This window comes from Tiliqua scincoides, chromosome 9, assembly GCF_035046505.1.
Source record: "Tiliqua scincoides isolate rTilSci1 chromosome 9, rTilSci1.hap2, whole genome shotgun sequence".
NCBI classification, from domain to species: Eukaryota; Metazoa; Chordata; class Lepidosauria; order Squamata; family Scincidae; genus Tiliqua; species Tiliqua scincoides.
In genome coordinates, this window is record NC_089829.1 from 23,673,268 (window position 1) to 23,693,074 (window position 19,807).

A 19,807-nucleotide genomic window follows, 5' to 3' on the forward strand; every position below is an offset into this window, starting at 1 on the left:
GTTTGGAATGGGCTGGTGTGTTTGCAAAAACCAATGCTTAGGGACAGAGACAAACTCAGAAGGTGGGAAAAGAGAAACCATCCTGACCTAAATCCCTGGAGAGCTACTAGCCAGCTCTGATAATACAAGCAAGATGGACCAATGGCCCAGTGCAACAGAAGGCAGCCTCTCATGCTCATGAAAGAAAGAGAGGGAGAGAACAAGAAGCTAAAAGAACCATGCAGGACACAGTCGCCCCCCCCCCCCCCAATGCAAGACATCAGATCTTCAGCCTGGTAGGAGTGTGTCCACTGTCTCATCTTTGCCGTTGCCCTCTTTGCAAACACAGCTGATATGACTAAAACACTCTGGTGCTCTCTGTCTCAACCATAACAGCTCCACTCCTGCAACTTCTCTTGGGTTGGAGAAGTGGGGAGTGCACAGCAAAGCCTTTGGATGCTACATCGCAGCAACAGAAGACAGGTCAGCTGCTGACCTCCACAGCCAGTAGTTGCAAGATAACTGTCAATTAAATCTGGGGCCTGCAGCTGTGCAGAAGGAAGTGGCCCAGTCTTCGGTCAGGGGGCCTGCAGCCTGGCTGTGTGAGCAGTCAGGTTTGCTCAGCGCGATGTCCGTTTTTGCTCATTGACACTGACTTCCAACTAAGTACACACAGGGGGCTCCTATGCAGCCTTGGTACTTTACAGAACTCAGTGGGACTTGGCTCCGAGCAGACGCACTGAGCTGCAAGAAAGAAAGGAACTAGGGGGACAAGCACAGAAGGGAGAGCTCACCAGGTTGGGGGGGGGGGTTAGATCCACATCTGCAGGGCAAGGCTAGAGTGAGAGGCAGACAACATGAAGGATGCTGCATGTTCCCCTGGCAGTGCCCTTAGCATCTGTGTAACAGTCAGAGACAATCAAACAGGAAGCACCAGCCTCATCTGCCTCACCCAGATATTGCCAGCTTAGGGTCCAATCCTATCTAATTTTCCAGTGCCGGTGCAGCTGTGCCAACGGGGTGTGCACTGCATCCTGCAGTGGAGAGGCAGTTGCAGAGCCTCCTCAAGGTATGGGAACATTTGTTCCCTTATCTCAGGGCTGCATTGCGGCTGCACTGGTACTGGAAAGTTGGATAGGGCTGGGCCCTCAGGCTGCAATCCTATCCACACTTACCTGGGAGTAAGCCCCATTGGACTACAATGGGACTTACTTTTGAGTAGACATGCGTAGCATTGGGCTTAAAGCTAGGCAGTGGCTCTGCTCACCTGCCCCCGAGTCCTTTGGAGCCTACCTGGGAACTTTTGCGAACACAGCCTGTGCTGCAGAGCTTCCCTGGGAAGGTAGGGCCCCTCCTTGGAAGCAGCTCAGACAGCCCAGCACCGCCTACTCGGGGCGGGGGGGAGCAGGTCCACCCCTCCCACCTGGGAGGCCGAAGGGGCTTGCCTGCGAGCCCCGCCCCTGCCTCGTCCAAGGCTGCCTCCGATTGGCTGCTGACGTATGAAATGTTGCCGCGGGACTGCCCGCAGGTGAGCGTGTGCCTGCAGCGATGTTTGGACCCGGCGCCAGGTAAAGGGGGTGGGCGTCTTCCTAGTGCGAGGAGGGATAGAAGGCGCTGCGTTGCATGCAGGTGGTCCCGCAGGGGCAGTCCCTGGCAGCATCCCCAAGCAGACCCGGGACACGCGCTTGTCTGAACGCGCCTGGGTGTGCCACAGCATCCCCATAACTGAGCTGGCTGGGCTAGGAGTCTGAGCTTGTGCAGGGCAACCGCCTACCCCCCCCCCCCCATTTAGTGTCACCCAGCAGTAGCACAGGGATTTTCAAGCTTGGCACTCTGACAAGGTGCTTAAATGGTCCAGGCTTAAATGGCAACCCATCAGCTTTTTTACCACTGATAAGGCACATGATGCTGGGGGGGGGGCTCACATCCCCCAATGGCCCTACTAATAAATGACCCTCCCTTAAACTCTGATGGCACACCTGCAGACCTTTTGTGGCACACCAGTGTGCTGCGGACACAGAGGTTGAAAAGGGCTGTGGTAGCATGGCTACCAAGTAGACAGTATCTCCAGTACTGACTATCATTTATGATGAGAAAAATATCTGAAAAGTGCTATTTAAATAGTGGATTTGAGGGTGGATCTGGTGTGTGTTTTGTGGAATTTAACCTGGGGCCATTGGGTAGGCCACACCTGCAATGTGTCCTGTGGCTGGCCATAGGCAGGTAGCCACAATAACATCTGTGGAGAGGCATGGCTGGGCTGTTGGACAACAGTAGGGAGTCTCCTCCAGCCCCTCGCCTGCCTCTCTACTTGTCTGAGCCTCCAAACTTGTCTCAAACCTCTCCCTGATGTCTGTGGTTCACTGTGACCTAAATGCTGGGGGTGCGTGTGGGGTCAAAGTCACCAAGCATTGTAGCAGGGTGTGCAGGGCTGCTTTTCAGAATTTTTAGCCTTTGCAGTTCTCTACACCTGCAATTCTCATGGCTCCTGGACTGCAGCATCTTGCACTCATGGATGCAACTGATTTGTTTCAAACCAAAGTGTGAGCAGCAGTTTTGAGCTAGGAAACTGCTTTGAAATCTGCTATGGATACAAAGCTGCACCTGTATATACACGCATTGAGAATGAGGAGTGCCTCTGAGCATGTCAAAGTGCATTCTCTTCAGCCTTTGTTTGGATTGCCAGTTCCTCCTGGCTTACATCCTTTTGTCTGTCACTCAAGCTCACTCTTCCCTAATGCTGGATCCTGGTGGTGTGACACTCCCTCTCTGCCCACCACGGAGTCCCCCTGGGATGTGACTGAAATAGCTGCATGGCAGAAGCACCTGGAAGAAGAGACCGAACTGAGTCCTCTGGAGGGAGACTGCACAGAGTTCCTACAGGTGGAGGACCCTGTGAGTCTCAAAAGCATGTAGCACTGTGTCTGGGAAGAGCAAATCCAGCCTGGAGAGAACCAACCAGCACACTTGGCTGGGGTGGCTGCTGTCTTGCACATGGGGTGATGGTGGTCTCCTAATCTGGTGCCTACTGGTCAACCAGAACTACTAGGTAGCAGAGAGGAACTGTACTGTACCTGCTGCTCTTCTGAATGGTTTCAGAGCTGGGTTTGATTTACCTGTGTAAAGTGATGTCCTGAGGTTCCAAGGATGAAGTGGGCACCTCTGAAGCACCTTCCCTCCCCAGCAAAGTCTGCCTGAGACATCTTGCCAGTGTAAGAAGGTAGAATCTAGAAGGTGGATTTCCAGAATGCTTTTCAGTGCATTGCCATTGGCACACCTAACAAAGAAAATCCCGCTGTGGACTTGCTGGTGCAGCTGGGCTGACTCTGTGCCTGTACCAGATGTGAAGTGATGAGAGCTGCTGTAGTTTGGTGGCCAAGAGGCTGAGCCAGGAATTGGGACTGCCTTAGTTTGAATCTTATCTCTGCCATAGACTCTCCAGATACCCTTGGGCATGCCCTAATCTACAGTATTGGGGATATTTACTTGCCTTATTGGATTGTTGTAAGAATTCCATCACTCAAAAGTGCTGTATAGAAGTTAATATTATGTCCTTGTTGGGGGGGGGGGGAGGTGTGTGTGGCAAATGGCTTTCCTGCCCCATCTCTTACATGGAATCTTACAGAAGAATTTGTGCATCCAGCCACCATCCAGTGTTGATGACCAAAGAGAATTCTGGCTCTTGAAAGTAGGGCTTCCAAATCAGACCCAGCAGCCTCTCCACTTGGAGAAAAGTGGTCCAGGGAAGGGTTGACAGGTGTACTATGCTGCACTTTCTGACCATGGCTGTGTGTGACTGCGTTGATCATCTCTGTGTGCAGGAGCTGGAGGCCATCAAGGCCAAGGTCCGTGAGATGGAGGAGGAAGAGGAGGAGGAAGAGCGGCTGCAGGAGCTACAGGCGGAAGCAACTGCTCTCATAATGAGATCAGAGGCAGGTAAGGGCTGACCAAAGGTATGTTCTTGCCCTAAGCCAATGGTCTTTTTCATGTCATGACCCACATACATACTTTGTGAGATTGGGGACCCACTGTCAATCTGCCCCTCTTCCAGGACCCTATCCTCCACCCATGCCCCCTTGCCACCCACTCCCTGCCCCCATAATGCCCTCCCAGCACTGTTCACTATAACCAAATATTCTTATTAGAGGGCAGAAAAAGTTGCCATGAAGCCTGGCACTCAGTTGGCAACTTTCAGTCTTGAAAGACTATGGTATCGCGCTCTGAATCGCACTAGCCTGGCACTAGTGAAAGCTGTTTTAGCACAATTGCCAAGGACTTGCTGAGCAGGGCTGGGACACAGTCTTCTGGTACCTGAGGGGAACACCAGATGCCTCCATCTTTGCCTGGTGGTGCTCTAGTCCAGTGGTCTTCAACCTTTCATTTCCATAAGTTTCCACAACCCCACAACTGAGGCTTTGTGGCCCCATTGGGGTCCCAAGGTTGAAGAACACTGCCTTAAGTGTTCTGGCTTAAGCAAACACCCCAGGAGCAAATGCCCCAGGGTGCCTTGAAGTGGCACTTAGAGCGTCAGCCTCTGACTGGAGACTTGTGAGGTTGTAAGTGGGCAGAGTTTACCTTAAGACTTCAACAGTAATTGTATTCCAGCAGACTGAGCCTGGTGGATCAATCTAGATGGCCAGCTAGCCCACTAGACAACAGCCAATTGCCTGTGAGGAGGCTGCAAGAAGGCATTGACCTTCCTGGGCTGTTGATCCTCAACAACAGAGATAGACTATCCTTGTCCAGGGAGGTTCCATATCACCATTGTAACAAATAATCATTGATAAGTTTATTCTTTGTGAATTTGTCTAATCTCCTTTTAAATGAGTTTCTGCAGCTGTGAGAAGATGAGCTTCCTCTTGTCCATCCTGAATCTGCACTTCATTGGATGACACCAAGATGTAGCATGGGAGGGGAAGGAGTTCTCTCTCCCTACTTTTGCTGCATGATACCTCTTGTGTTAAAATGTATTAGTTGCTTCAAGGAAGCCCTCAAACCAGACATGAAGGCAACTGTCCTCCCCAGCACCTGGCATTTAGTGATATGATGCCTCTGGAGGCTTCTTGGCTAATAGCTGTTGAAAGTCCCTTCATCCACTCACTTATAACGCTGGCCAAGCTGGTGGCCATCACCACTTTCTGCAGCAAGTTCCACAAGCTAATCATGCATTGTGTGAAGCAGGACTTTCATTTGCACAAGTGTGCAAGGGGGAGCACTGTGTATTGCAGAGGGTTCTGGCACACGTGCTGCTTCATTGCCATCCTTGCCTTAAAGTGGTTGCCCGTGTCCTGGGGGTGGTGTGTATTTGGGCAAACCTGAAGAAGGGCTGTTTGGCTTCTTGGTTCCAGCTAACTCCCCTCTGTCCCAGAAAATGCAGAACATTCAGTAGAATGCTGAAGTCCTCTTGCATAGAGATCCCCTATGTATTGTCTTCAAATAAGCTTATTTGTTCCCTGGGCAGGCTTTCCTTTCCCCAGCACGACAGAGGAAAAAGTTGAGGCCGACAAACGTTCCATCTACGTGGGAAATGTAAGTGGGAAGGGGTTCGCTCTGAATAGCTGGGCTTGCCCATAGATCATGCTAAGTAACTGGTGCCTCTGAGCATGTACAGAATAGGTTATTCTCATTGATCCAGGACTCGAGCATGGGGGCAGGGGAAGGAGATGTTTTATCTTGGTTAGGGGTTGGGTTGCAAGCCCATTGCCACAAGGGAAACATGGAGGCTTAATTGTAGATTGTACTTGAAAGTGTGCATGCAAATTCCTCTCTATACCTTGGAGTGCCCAGACCGAATGTTAAAGAACGTGGCACCCTGTCTCCCACTATAAACCCTGAAGTTCCTTAGTCCCTGCTGGTATTTTCTGTACACAGGCAGGAGGAGCCAGTGGTGTCTGGCTTCTGACTAGTAGCAGCAGGGGAGGGCATGCTCCATAACTGAGGCTGTTGATAGCCCAGGGACAGCAGGAGTGGGCTAGTACAGCTGAATTTCCAGGATGTGCACAAACCGAGTGGCTACTGGAGCAAATTAGAAGACTGTACACTGGATTCCAGGGACAGGATCTAAAGTGCATTGTCTAGTTTCTGCTTAATCTAGATAAGTGCCATGTTGCCATCTGTAGCTACATAGGGGGCCTGTCAGTGCAACCTGATAAGGTGTGCTAGCATGTTGCCTCTGCAAGCCTTATGGTAGTGGCTGTTGTCTTAATTACTGGCTAGTTGCAGGCTGGTTTCAACCCCTCTTCAACTCCTGGGCAGTGGAGCATAGTTTGGGATGCATGTGTGGTGATCTTTACAGGTGGATTATGGCGGAACTGCAGAGGAGCTGGAGTCCCACTTCAACAGCTGTGGGCAGATCAACAGAGTCACCATCCTCTGCGACAGATTCTCTGGTCATCCTAAAGGGTGAGTGATTGGCTATAGGCTGGAGATAATGGGGTGACTGGCTCTGACAAGGGGTGCAGGCAGGTTGCTTGTTGGGGTGGCTGCAAGATGCCTGGGCAAAATGTACAAGGTGAAACTAGGACAAGATTATGTGCTTAGATCCTGGTAGGGTGGGTGTGTCTGCCAGCTGGAGTTCAGAGAGCTACCTCTTTCCTGCCAGAGACTCTGTAACTTGAACAGCAGAGGAGTTCAACAGGGGGCTATTTTTCTTGTCATGGAGAGGTTGCACTTGTTGAATTTGTCATAGTTCCAGTAAAGCTGCAGGGGGAAAAATGCCTTGAGGTGATGAGACTTGGATTTGGGACTAAGATTGCTCTGCCCTGATCCTGGCACAGCACATTTCTTTATTGGGATCAAATTAATCTGGAATAACCACCAGCCCTTGCTTTTCATATTCAGAATTCATACTATAGACTTGCAAATGTGCATTGGAAAGAAGTATAGGGTGTGGAGTGTATATTAACCTCTTCCCTCCCATTTCTAATGTCTTGGTTGTGAGAATGGGCAGTAGATAAGGGTCAGAGAATTTGCCCGGTTTCCCTGGACAGCATTTGGGAAATGACACTTTGCAAAGGCTAGCGGAGATTCTGAGAGGTGGAGGATCACTGTCTCTCTCCCTTTGGAGGGATTATACTGTGTTCAGTGGAAAAAAGGAAGCAGGTCAAGTGCAGAACTACCATACATGCCTCACTCCCCTACTCATGTGTCCGACCCTCTCTCTTCCCCACTTGCCTGTCTTGTGTGTCTGATGCAAGCTATAAACTGAATAGAGATGGAGTCCTTCTGAAGTTCTGGTTTGCTCCTGCCAATCATTACATCAAGGGGGGGGGAAGGAGAGAATAGGAATCTAGTTTTTTTACACCAACACCAAGTGGTGTTCAACCTGTGGCTCATGACCCCAGTGGGGTCACAAAGTCTTATTCGAGGGGTTGCAGCAACCTTTCAAAGACTTGTGCAAGAGAGGGTCTGGATCAAACCCATTAACGGGACTGCCTTATCAAAACGAAGTTATTGATGTAATCCTGCACAGTCTTTTCTCACTGTCTTGCCCCACAGCTCTTAAGGCTGGCCCTGCTCAGGCTGCTACCCCATAGGGTTGTTGTGAAGACACAAGAGGTAGAGGAAATGGAGGGGGTGGGGTGGGCAAATTGAGTCCTGGGAGAGGGAAGGGACTGGCAGTTGGCCCCTAGTCTCATACCACTTTCTTTATTGGGGTCATGACATGGAAGGGTTGAAGACTACTGTCCTAGGTGGCAGGCTCACAACTGCAGTATCTTTTGCTGCTGATCTTGCTCTCTTATCGAGGCTGGTGGGCTTTCCTTTGCAGGTATGCCTATGTAGAGTTTGCCAACAGGAGCTCAGTGAAAGCAGCTGTGGAGCTGGATGAGAGCATGTTTAGAGGCCGTGTCATCAAGGTATGAATCGCAGGGTCACCAGAGAGAAGGAATGCGTAGCTGGACCCTTAGTGCAAGATCCTACCTTTGCAACCCCTCCCTTAAGCATGACTTCATTGGGGGGTTTTTATTGTGGGGGGGGGGAGGAGAAAGCTAAATGGTAGAAATTATAGAGGCTTGCAAATTTGTGCATGGCAGGGAGAAAAGCTTTTCTGTCTTCCATAATACTGGAAATCCATCACCCAATAAAACTGATGGGCTGATTCAAGGCAGACAAAAGCATGGAATTCTTCAGTGTGTGAGTTAAGGAACTTGCTGCTAGAAGAGATAGTGCCGGTCATCAGCTTGGGCCTCATTCCTGAAGTTGTCCATCAGCAGCTGTTGGCTACAATGGCTTGATGTAGTCAACAGCTGCTACATCGGAGCAGGTTGGCCAGTAAATACTCTGGGGAGACATTTGATTGACCACAGTGGGAAGCTGGATCCTAGAAGGACTTGCCTGGGGTGCCATGATAAACACCAGAGTATAGGAGCTTGTTGTGACAGCCCCAATAGCCACACCCCAAGACTATACAGCAAAAAATCTGTCCTGATAGTGATTCTCCCCCCCCACACACACACACACTTATTCCTGCTTAGACAATTGAAAGAAGTAAGCCATTTCATCCCAAACCTTTGGAGCGAGTTGGCAGTAATTTAAAAAACAAATGTGTGACTACTTAAAGGTGAGATAAAATATTTGATTAGATGTGCATGCATGACACATCTTAGAGTGCATCATCTGTGACTACTCAAAAGTTCCACTTTCACCACATCTTGTGGGGCCCCTCAAACAATGAAATGAAGCAAACAAGCCCTCCCCCCTGGGAATATGATCAAGATAACTTCTCCCCCTACGTCTTTTTAGCCTTGTGCCCTTCCTTCCTATCCATATGGACAAAACACAGGGTACAAAACAAATATTAATTCACAGTGTAGGTATACCTAGAGTTTTTTGCTAAGCCAGGCCTTGGCTATCTTCAGGGGCTTAGCGTATTGCCCACTGCCTGGTGCCATGACATAATGTGACAACACTGCCACTGCTTCGGGTTCTTCCTGGAGCGTGGGGCTTTGCGTGCCCCATGAAAGCTGAGAAACTTTACAGAAGTCACAACAGGGTGTGCAAAACCAATAGAGCCCCGTCCAAGAACCTGAAGGTGACTGGCGCGGAGCCTGGGGGCAGTCATGCACCCCTCCCAGGTACAGCACCTAGGGTATGTACCTCTCAGGCTCCTCCCAAGTTAGGCCTCTGGCTTCCATTATACCCAACTGGAGTCGAGACTTCCTCTCTTTCAATCGAAATTCTGGTGCTTCCACCATTGTATTTAATCTCCTTGTTGAGTGCAAGAAATTTCTGATGCTTTTCTGGATTGCTTTGCTTCAGGTCTTGCCCAAGAGAACCAACATGCCAGGGATCAGCACCACTGACCGTGGTGGTTCCCGGGGTCGTTTTCATGGCCGAGGGGCCCAGCTGCACCGCAGCAGCTTCTGTGGAGGGCAACGCAGAAGGCCATGTGGAAGAGTGTACAGGTGAGTGGGGGAGGACCCTGTTTTTGCTCAGTGGGAAGGCCCTGTTCTGTCTCCATAAGGTCCCTGGTATGATCCCTGGCATCTGTAGGTGGGGATCAGACAAGACTCCTTTGTCTGAAGCCCTTTGTCTCTCCCAGTCTGTGTAGACAACCGTGAGTGAGTTGACCAATGGCTTCTCCATTAACCCTCCCTCGAAGTCATCTGCTAAAGGAAATTGTTCGAGGCATCTCTGAAATATCATTTGGGTGTCTTTGGAGCAGGAAAAGCAAGAAAAAGCTTTTTTGCTTTGCAAGCACATTGGGTAAACTATAATCCACCTTGATGGTATTGCCTAATGATCAGAAGACTTAGCATTGTGCCGGGGTCTGAGATCATCCCTCCAGGCTTTCCTTCCACCTTGTTTAGTCCTACTGCCACCTCTTCTTTGAGAGGAGTTCACACTTCAGCTCCTGTTAATTTGGTGCTCCTCTGAGGTCACCCCAGGTTTCTGGCACAAGCTATAGCTGATTAAAACAGGCTGCTGTCTTTTGCAGGAAGAGGCAAGAAATCCTCAAAACAAGCCTCGTTTGAGGCTGGTGAGGCTAGGAAGTGCTTTTTTTTCAAAACTGTAAAAATGATCCTGTATGCATGTGCCTCAAAGATGCAAAGCATCACAGAAGGAGGCAGAGGGCACCTCTTTCCAAGCACCTCACAGCAGCAGATTGTACATGCAGCAGAAAGATTCTCTCCTGGCCACTACTGCTTCTGCTGTCTGGCCGGCTTAGCATCACCTGTGCATCTGCATGGCCAGCAGGGCCTGTAAGCCACATGCAGACAAGGACTGGGACACCTTGGCAGAGCCTGTGGGTAGCAGTGGCATTTTCACGTCAGACAGGACAGAAATGAGCAGTGACTTTCTGCCCAGGGAAGTGGCAGCCCAAGAATCGCATACCTAAGCATCCAACACCTCGGTGGCCCAGAAAGCAGCTGGCTCCAGGTGCTTTTGGGAAAGTGGCGTTCATGCCACCCTGGTGTGAGTGACTCTCTTCTGACAGCCTTGGCCCAGATTAGCTGAACACTGCTCTTTCCTTGTGTGTGAAGGAGATGCCAAGAGCCAGGGCTGAAATGAAGCTGCCTGGGATAGAACTGAGCCAGCCAGTGCTACAGGCAGTGTCTGGCTGTGGTTGTAGGTGTCAGAAGAATCGAGTCCAGACCTCTCTGGACAACTCTCTGGACAACTGAAGATTAAGCCATTTCTGCCCAACATTGCATATATGCAACAAGGATCAAATGTGTACACCTGTGGGCTGGGCAGAAATGGGTAAAGCCATTTGCTTAGTTCTAAGTGATGGGTCTACAGCTTTGCTAGGATATACCAGCATCCATGAGAAATAGACACAACATGGCATTGGAAGGAGAGGTACCAGAGGTCGAAAGAGCTATAACATAGGCCTACAAAATAAACTTTTTAGTTCCCGAGGGTGCTTGAATGAATTTAGATTCTGGGGTGCTGAATCAAAAAATGGCAGAAGTTTTGCCCAGCTGGTTCTAGTGTTATGGGTATGACATAGCCGCCTTATATGCTGGTTCAAGCAGCTTCCTCACATCATGGCTTCCTCACAAGGAAGCTGCTTGAATTGGCATATAAGGTGGCTATGCTGTACCCCCAAAACTAGAGCCATTGGGCAAAACTGATGCCATCTTTTTATTCAGCACCCCAAAACTTACCCAGTATGTCTAACTTTTAAGACTACAAAATGTGTGTAGATCTGTGCAATTTCTTAGGATGCCAAATCCCTGCTAGAGAACCACAAATGCTATGTTTACACACAGATGACATAAGATATCCCCAGCCTTGCTTATCCTGTGGCTGGTCACAGCCCTGAATCCACTGCGTCAAGGCCCCTGAAATTAGTGTATCCAAATTATGCCCACTGACAAGGGACAGAGTGAGGAAATGGCTGATATAACCCTTTTGTAAAGGTTGGTGTGTTTCCTTCTCTCTCTCCAGGGGCCGTGGAAGGTTATTGCCTTGGTATGCACCTTACTAGGCAGCAAGAACAGGAATCTAAGAGATGCCACAGGACTGGGGTGTCTTCTCCTGCTTTTACTCCCATTCCCTGCCCAAGTGGAGACTGTTCTAATGGGGTGCACTGTGAGTTGCTGAACCACTTTTTTTCCAAGAAGAGGAGGGATCTCTACTTTTCGATACAGCAAAGATGTCTTCTGTAGCAATCCTTCCTGAGTCAGAGTTGCATTCGACTACCTTGTGGGTGCAAGGAAGACTTACAACATTCCCTTTCCCTTCCCCCAGGATCTGCCAGCAAAGATGTTCTACTCAGTACCTGTTCTGAATTCTCTTGTCTGGCAATAGGAAAAAGTGGTCAGTCAGAGCCTGGATTTCTCTTCCTTTTCACTTGGGCCCACTCTGTTGTACGAGGCATGTGTAATGTTGCAGGGGAGTTCAGGTGGAACTTCTCTTCCTGCTGTGTGTGGATATGACTTCCTCTTCCTCACCCCACCTCCAGTAACATCTAAGAGTGTCCCATAATGCTGGTCCTCCCAACACAAAATAAACCTTTGAATTGTTAACTGGTACTGCTGAATGATGGAGACCCATCAGGGGATCTATTCAGCCAAGTCCAGGAGTTAAAAGCAACAAAAAAAAATCAGCAGAGTACACCTGCTGGTGAAATCTCTTCTTACCTGTTACTCTTTTATTGTGAAATGCTTTGTCTACATCTCACTAAGCCTGGCTGTGTGAACTTTTCTTCCTGTTGTATGAGCACCTTAGGAAGATGTTCTGAAAGTGGCAGGGTAAGATTTGTACTTTTCCTGCTTCTTTTGATTTCAAACCAAATTAGTGTTTTAATCTCTTGTCACCTTCCCAGCTTGGGAGGAGCTGTGAAGGCCAGATGAATAAGGGGATTTTATGGGTTGTGCTGGACCAGCAGAACTGGAGAACTCCTTATTGCTGCCACTCTGTCTGGTATGCCTTTGTCCTTCCCTATCATAACCCTTCCCCCTTTTAAACTAACTTAAGAAAAGTTGACTTCAAGGTTTTTATTTGTACTTATCTGCTCTGTCTATACAAATTATCTTTTTTCCCTTCAGCCCCTAAATGAGCCTAATTGAAATGGTCAATGCTAAAGCAATATTCTGCATCCTAAAGCAAACTTGCCAGGCCAAAATTATATCTTGAAATCCATCTGATTTTGGAATTCACATTATCTTTTAAACTGCACTTTATTCAGAATGAATGAGTCAATTTTCTATTTAACTTTTTCACATTTATTCTTACAATAGCCAATGAACTTGAAAAGAAATGTCTGAAAAAACTAGAATCTCTCCTTCTTCCCTCAAACACTAATTCCAAGATGTGGTGGTGGCGGCTTCCTGGTAGCTTTACAGGGTGAAGAACCTGACCTTTTGATTTTGGCAAGTGAAAAGATGAAACTTCAAGTCATTTTAAAAAATGTAATCCAAGGCCAAAACTACTAGGAAGAGCTCCTGCACAAGCCCATGAGTGGGAGCTACACAAGTGTACACTCCTTTTTTTTGCTTCAACAGGGCTTGCACAGAAGAATTTCCCAGGTCTTAAGAGTGCCTTAAATGAGTGGAGGTTGAAATACATTTTTGTGTTGTTGCTCTGTGCCTGTGAGCAAATTGACTAAAAGCTCTGTTTAAGATGTGAATATTTTTTATAAAATAAAGGATCATACTGCTGAAACTAAATCCATGAAAGTGCTGGCTGAATTTTTCACTAACCTAATCTGTCTCCTGTGAAAGTAGCTGCACAGCAGAGTTGTGTAAATCCAACAATTAGCAGAAGTAGTATAGCTCTTAATGGGCTATACCACTTCCCAACTTCAGGTAGAGATTTAATTTCTGAATGTTCCCCCTAAACCCTTTACCTCTAGGATCAGCTCCCTGAAGGATTCTTTGCCTTCTAGAGTGCACTACAATGGGACCATTCCTTGTGTAGGTTTGCAGCCTCCTCTAAGGGGCAGAGGGATGGACTGCAATAATTGATATAGCTGCAGAGCCTACTTGTTCCAAGAAGTGGTGAATGTTCTCAGATCTTACATGTGGAAGAAAATGGGAAGCAGGGAACAGGAACCAGCTGGCCTGTAGAGATCCTCCATAACAAGCAAACAGAAGAGTCCTACATCATGCCTGCTCATCTGCTCTGCCATATTTAGTGCAGGGGACTAACTGTAGCTAAAATCTTCTGCCTCTGTTTGATGCTGTAGTGGAGTGCTTCTTTCAACTTCTGGCCAATTCATTTGTCTGTCTTGGCTTCTAAACTAGCCTGCTCTAGGAGTTGGGCATTCCTCAGCTGTTATATGAATGTTTAACAGAGCAGCTGCTGGGTTAGGTATCACTGTAATGGAGATAGTGTGGCTTTCCTTTGAAGGACTCTGACTAGATACAGACTACGTAGAGACTTTTCTCACCTTTAAGGAACACAGCTATAATTGGAATCTTCTAGGTCAGGGATGTCAAACAAAAAACCCACAAGCTGAATGCAGCCCACAGAAGCTATTTATTTGGCCCCCATTATAATTGGGTTCACTCATATCTTGAAAATATGAACAAGATTTCCACATTTTCTTTTAATCATTTGCAGCTAATGAGTTCCTATGTGAGAACAAAGTGCTTAGTTCTGGCCATCTGTTTGATGTCACTTCTGATCCTTAGCAGGTGCCACAAATGCTAACTTCAGCCTTCTGTGTGAAAAGAGTTTGACATCCCAGTTCTAGGTCATTTTTCAATAAGTGTGCCACAAACAGTTTGCAGGTATGCTATGGGAGTTTAGAGGGAAGGTCATTTATTAGAGCCCTCCCACCAGTAGCATAGTGTGCCTTGACAATTTTAGCACCTTGTCAGTGTGTTGTGAGATGAAAAATGCTGAAAATAGCTATTGAACATATATCTGCTGTGAGGATATCAAGAACTGTATCCCAGTCCTTCCCCCACCATACACCCTTTTCAGATCACCGCTTAAAGGACTTTATTTTACAAAGCAGAAGGGCAGAATACACACATAACAGACTGTACAGGGCCAGATCTTCCTGTGTAAAGATGCTGGTTTCAGATGCAGAAGCTTCAACAGACCTGCACCATCATGGAGGTCACCATGTTATCAAAAGCCCTTGAAAAAGCAGGGATAGGAAGTGTTAGATGCCCAGGTTAGCACAGGGTAGAGAGATCAGTCAACAGTGCTGCATTCCTCCTAGGTGCCCACTTGCCTATGCCACAGCCAAAGCATCACCACTGATGTTAGTTTCATGTCTCTTGCAGGTAGAGTTGGTGGTACAAATGTTCAAAACATTGTTTGAAGTGGAGGTCTTCATCTCATCTGTGTCCCTACTGCTGCACTACTCTAGATGTCCTATGCACTTGCTGCATTTTTCCCCCTCCAAGGAATAGGGTGCTGCCTACAGTTCTTCCCATCCCCATTTATCCATGGAATACATTTAGACTGAGAGGAGATGACTAACCCAAGGCTACCTTGTAAACTTCATGGGTGAAGTTTGGCCTCAAGAGCAATCTCCACGAGCTCTCCTCATGTTTTACCGTGCACATATCTGAGAACTGTGGTTGCTGGAAGATGGGTAGAAGCAAAATAAGCTGGGGGGGCGATCCCTCTGGCACCAGTTGTGGCCCAGGGAATAAGTAGAAGTTGTACATTTTGCCAGATTCCACTAAATTTTAGTTTGCAGGACAAGAGAAGCCCCAGAAGAGGTGGGTGCCTCAAGTGGTTTACTCACCTGGACTGGATTTGGTCCCCAGGATTATAAAAGGGGTTGCACATGACATCTGTGTAAGAATTATGCAGCTTCCTGAACATCTGAAAAGAGAACAACTTCAGTTACAATCATGGAGAAACCTATTTGCTTTGCATGGTAGCAGAAGCAGCCAAGGGTTGTTTCACCAGGATTCCTGTTCTTACACTTCTGATTTCATTGTCTCGAAGTGCTGTGTTTGAAGAATCAACCACCATCACAAACTTCACCTTGGAATTGGTCACATAGCCGTATCTACTGGGCTGTCAAGGAATGTGTGTTAACCACAGATGAAAATCTAGGAAGTGAAATCTTTCAATGTAACAAGTATCTTGCCCACACTTACCTTGAGTGAGATTAACCACACAGTAGCTCTTGGCACACTTGTCCCAAAGAGTTGGATTTTAGTTGCAAGGGCTTTAGCACTACATCCCAGGTCTTTCGGTTCAATTAGAGGGAGAATTTGGCTGTTCAAGGGCAGAAAGGGTTACTACCCTCTAAATAGCTGCACTTTCAACTTTTTCTACAAAGCTTTGGCACAATCTCCTGGTCTTTAGTATAACTATACACAAGTCTATGCAACTGAAATAATTACACTAATAATATTTCCCTGCTTACCCCGCCTCTATCTTCTGTCTCCCATGTGTTGAATTTTGGATTGTAAGCACCTTGGGGCAACAACTTGTCCTCATAAAGTCCTATACCCACTGAAGGTGCCAAATGAATAATATTGCCTAGAATGCTGTTTATAGGCTAAAAGTCAGAGTACACAGATCTTCTTTACAGCTAGAAACAGTAGATCTGAAAGTAATTAACTTCCAGAACAGCAGCACAAGCTAGCCTGCCTTCATAAGTAAGTAATCTAAATTAAATTCCCTTAGAATAACAATGCAAGGTTACAAGAAGACAAAACTGAATCAGCATCAAAGATACACTTTATAGTCTTCCGTTGGGTACAGCAGCCCCAAGTACAGCTCCCTCTGGTCCACAAGAGCCTTCCCCATCGCAGAGATCTTTTCATCCACAACATCAAGGGATGTGTGCACAGTATAGTGGAACTTTAGCTCATTTTCTGTCGGGATGCTTTTGATGTACAAAGGATAGTTCTAGAGAAAAGAAATAAAAGGCATGAAATTGGGAAGGGATCCGACAAGAGGCTATAGTACTAACTCTCTACAACAGGATACCATCAAAATAAATTTAAGTACAGTAGTGCCCTTTCAGATTAGTTATTAATGCAGGCCCCCCAATAGACAACTATGTAAATCAAGTCAGCTGCAGGCACTGACCTCCCCAGACTCAAATAGACTTGAGTCTATTCGGCCCACTAGTCACAACGGGAGCTGTTGCAACTTATCCAGAGGCATTTTTAGAGTCAGTTTGACTTGCGTCTGAGTCTTTTCAAAAAGTCAAACCGTGGAAGCCACAAAATTTAAAAAAGCAAGCAAGCACACACAAAAGCCAATCTTGGCTCAAGTCTATTTGAGTCTTTTCATTTTTAGGGTAAAATCTTGGAGTTAGTGCCCAAATTATTGATACACATAAGTCCATATGAGTTGTGAAAATCGTGTTTTCACAACTCGAGTCCAACTCATCTGAGTTGTGGCCCATCAGGGTAACCAGATGTCCTCTTTTTCCCAGAGGGGTCCTGCGAGTTCCATCAGACACCACCTCAAGTACCACTGGTGGCATCCAGAGGACTTTTTGAGCACATGCTTTGGAGTGCTGCCCACTGAGCCAAGCCACCCACCACAGTTTGTTGCATCGCATTCCTGGTATCACTGCCAGGAGGCAGGTGTCCAGGGGTCCCACAAGTACCACCAGACACCACCTCAAGTACCACTGGTGGTTCTCGGAGGGCTTTTCTGAGTGTATGCTTTGGAGCTCTGCCCATCAAGTCGAGCCTCTTACCACTGTTACATGTGTCACGTTTCTGGTGTCACTACCAGGCGGCAGGTGTCCAGAGTTCCTGCAAATACCAGCAGACACCACCTCAAGTACTACTGTTGGTTTTCGTACCACTGGTTGAGAAACACTGGACTAGGTGGACCTTTGGTCTTACTGAGCAGCATGGTGCTGATTAGCCATGGCAGCAAAATGAAGCCTCCCTGTACAACGGCAGTCTACCTTACAAACCTCCCTGAGTCCCTGTACAAGGGCAGCCTATCTGACAGGTCTCCCTGCACAAGGGCAGTCTACCCGACACTGGGTTCCCAGTAACCAGCATTGGCAGGCAAAAGCCCTGCAGTCCTTCAGGGAGGGGCTCTTCTGCCCTCCCAGACCCCTGGACACGCCCGCCTGACGGACCCCTGCGAGCAAAGCGGGTGCTCTAACCACTGCGCCACAGCTGCCCCTCTGAGGCCCCCCCTCTTTGGAGAGGAAGATCTCCCCACCTCTTTGGCGATCACAGCGATGCAGACCGCCATCTTGGATCCTGGCAAGCCGGCTTCTCTCGTCCCCTTCCTCTGCACTCGCCTCCCTTGCCCCTACTTGCAGCCACGTGGTCGGAGCTGAGCCAATCGCGCCCTCCTCCCTCTTCGCCCCGCCCCTTGACTCTCACGTGACCCACGCGCTTCGCGCATGCGCCCGGTTCTCACCTAGAGATCGGGGAAAAGAAAAGCGCAACACGCACAGGGGCAAGCACTTCCGGCTTCCGTTTGAGCGCCACCATATGCGGGGACAAACATATGCGTGGACTAGCGCAATAATGAATGCAGAATGAGGGGGCGCTCTACCCCTTCCCCGCTTTCGGAACTCTATGGTGGCCCTTTCGAACGAGAACCGGAAGTGTCTGTATAGTGGCACTGCGCCCGCGTCTCTTCCACTCCTAGTTTCTCTCGCCGGTTTGGCTAGGGGGGAAACTCTGGCCTGGCTGGTGGGGAGGGGATCGGTTGTCATGGAGACGGGGAAGCTGGCCCTGGCTCTCTGCGGCCTACTGTGGGCTCCGAGCCTGGCGGGGGCCGCCAATGCCCCCCTGCTGCGACCCCCCAACCTGGTCCTGCTGCTGATGGATGATGTGAGCCCGGAAGTCGGAGAGGGAAGAAGGGAGGAAGGAAAAGGGAGCCTGTGGCCTGGAGGAGCCTCCTCTTCCCAGGAACTGAGCTGACCTGTGGAACTCCCTGCCACAGGAAATGAGGGTGGCCTTTCAATGAGATGAGATAGAGTGAGGGTGACCTTACCAGGGGAACTCCCTGTCACAGGAAGTGAGTGTGACCTTACAAGTAGATAAGGAGAGGTGCATTAAGGAGAGAGGTGATCGCCTCTTTCTGTCTCAGTGGCTGTGGAATCTCCATGTTCAGGGGTGGTGTACCTCTGAATGCTGATCTCCAGGGCACAGCAGCAGGAGACAACTCTTGCCTCAGTGCCCTGCTTGTGGGCTTCCCATGAGGCACCTGTGGGGAGGGGAAGCAGGATTGCTACATCACCCCCCCCCCCAGGACATTTCCTGCTGCATTATCAGCTGTGGTGGTTTAAGGCTGGTGGTTTAAGCCTGTCCAGAGGCAGCCTGCCTACCCCAGTGCCAGTTTCAGGGGGCAGACGGTGAACTGCTACCTTCGGACTTTACCCAGGTCTTCATTTCTTTACCCAGTGTGTAATTAATTTGTGGAACTCCTTGCCACAGGATGTGGTGATAGCATCTGGCCTGGATACCTTTAAAAGGGGATTGGACAAATTTCTGGAGGAAAATCCATCAAAGGTTACAAACCATGATGGGTACTTGCAACCTCCTGATTTTAGAAGTAGGCTATCTCTGAACGCCAGATGTGAGGGAGGGCACTGGGATGCAGGTCTCCTGTTTGTCTTGTGTGCTCCCTGAGGCATCTGGTGGGCCATTGTGAGATTCAGGAAGCTGGATTAGATGAGCCTTTAGCCTGATCCAGTAGGACTCTTCTTATGTTCTTATAACTGCAGGTGGGCCTTTAATCGGAGTGATCAGGGCTCCTCTTAGTGGCCATTTTAGCTGAAAGGATCACCCCATGTTCAGAGGCAGCATAATCTAAATTGGAGCATAATCATGAAGGTAGAGGATGGGTTGCAAACAGTGGGGGGAGGACTTTTGTCCCTACCCTTAGGAAAGGGTACATAAAGAGATTAGACCAGTGGTTCTCAAACTTTTTAGCACCAGAATCCACTTTTTAAAATGTCACTCTGTCAGGACCCGCACAGGTTTACCAGCCTTTTAAAAAAGGAGATCTAGAAAGAAATAATATTTTATTTATAAGTAATAATAAGCAGGAAAAGACCTTCAAACTTTTATCTCTCTGTGTTTACATATGGTTGCAAGCTGCAGGAGCTCAGCTCTTTGCAGGGCAGTTAGCAGTTATCTTGGAAGCTGCAGCAGCTCAGCTTTTTGCAGGGTAATTAGCAGCTACAATATCTGATTTTTGACTAGCTTCAGGGCTTGAGACAATTAGTTACCTGATCTTTCCATCACCCACTGGTAACCTACCAAAAATCAGGTCATGACCCTCCAGTGAATCCTGACCCACAGTTTGAGAACCACTGGATTAGATGCATTTATTGAAGAGGAGGGGTCTGTCCACAGCTATTAGACATGAAGGATGTGTTGAACCTCCATGTTCAAGGCCAGTCTGCACTGAATACCAGTTTCCTGGAGAACAGGTGCAGGAGAGCACTTTTGCCTTCATGCCATGT

The 19,807-nt window shown here is 48.3% G+C and overlaps 3 protein-coding genes across 4 annotated transcripts in view; 2 read left to right on the top strand and 1 right to left on the bottom strand.

Moving 5' to 3' along the window:
• Positions 1-1,527: 1,527 nt before the first annotated feature.
• PABPN1L (PABPN1 like, cytoplasmic) lies at positions 1,528-11,413 on the top strand. The gene is made up of 8 exons (XM_066637808.1): positions 1,528-1,547; positions 2,703-2,874; positions 3,801-3,915; positions 5,441-5,508; positions 6,275-6,381; positions 7,748-7,835; positions 9,238-9,383; positions 11,374-11,413. Exons 1-8 carry the CDS (start codon positions 1,528-1,530, stop codon positions 11,411-11,413), a joined length of 756 nt encoding a protein of 251 aa, XP_066493905.1.
• Positions 11,414-14,361: 2,948 nt separating this feature from the next.
• On the bottom strand, positions 14,362-17,636 carry TRAPPC2L (trafficking protein particle complex subunit 2L). The gene is made up of 5 exons (XM_066637146.1): positions 17,545-17,636; positions 16,085-16,257; positions 15,319-15,406; positions 15,137-15,216; positions 14,362-14,517 (listed from the first exon to the last, which is right to left on the bottom strand). The coding sequence occupies exons 1-5, from the start codon at positions 17,575-17,577 to the stop codon at positions 14,472-14,474; spliced, it is 420 nt and encodes a 139-aa protein (XP_066493243.1). The 5' UTR covers positions 17,578-17,636; the 3' UTR covers positions 14,362-14,471.
• Positions 17,637-17,975: 339 nt separating this feature from the next.
• Positions 17,976-19,807, top strand: part of GALNS (galactosamine (N-acetyl)-6-sulfatase) — a 52,930-nt gene continuing 51,098 nt past the window's right edge. Inside the window, exon 1 of one of the 2 annotated variants that reach the window (XM_066637011.1) lies at positions 17,976-18,167. In XM_066637011.1, coding sequence (XP_066493108.1) covers positions 18,048-18,167 — 120 coding nt within the window. In that variant the 5' untranslated portion in view covers positions 17,976-18,047. Of the gene's footprint in view, positions 18,168-18,311; positions 18,355-19,807 lie in introns of those variants that run through there. The other variant, XM_066637012.1, reaches the window with a different exon arrangement.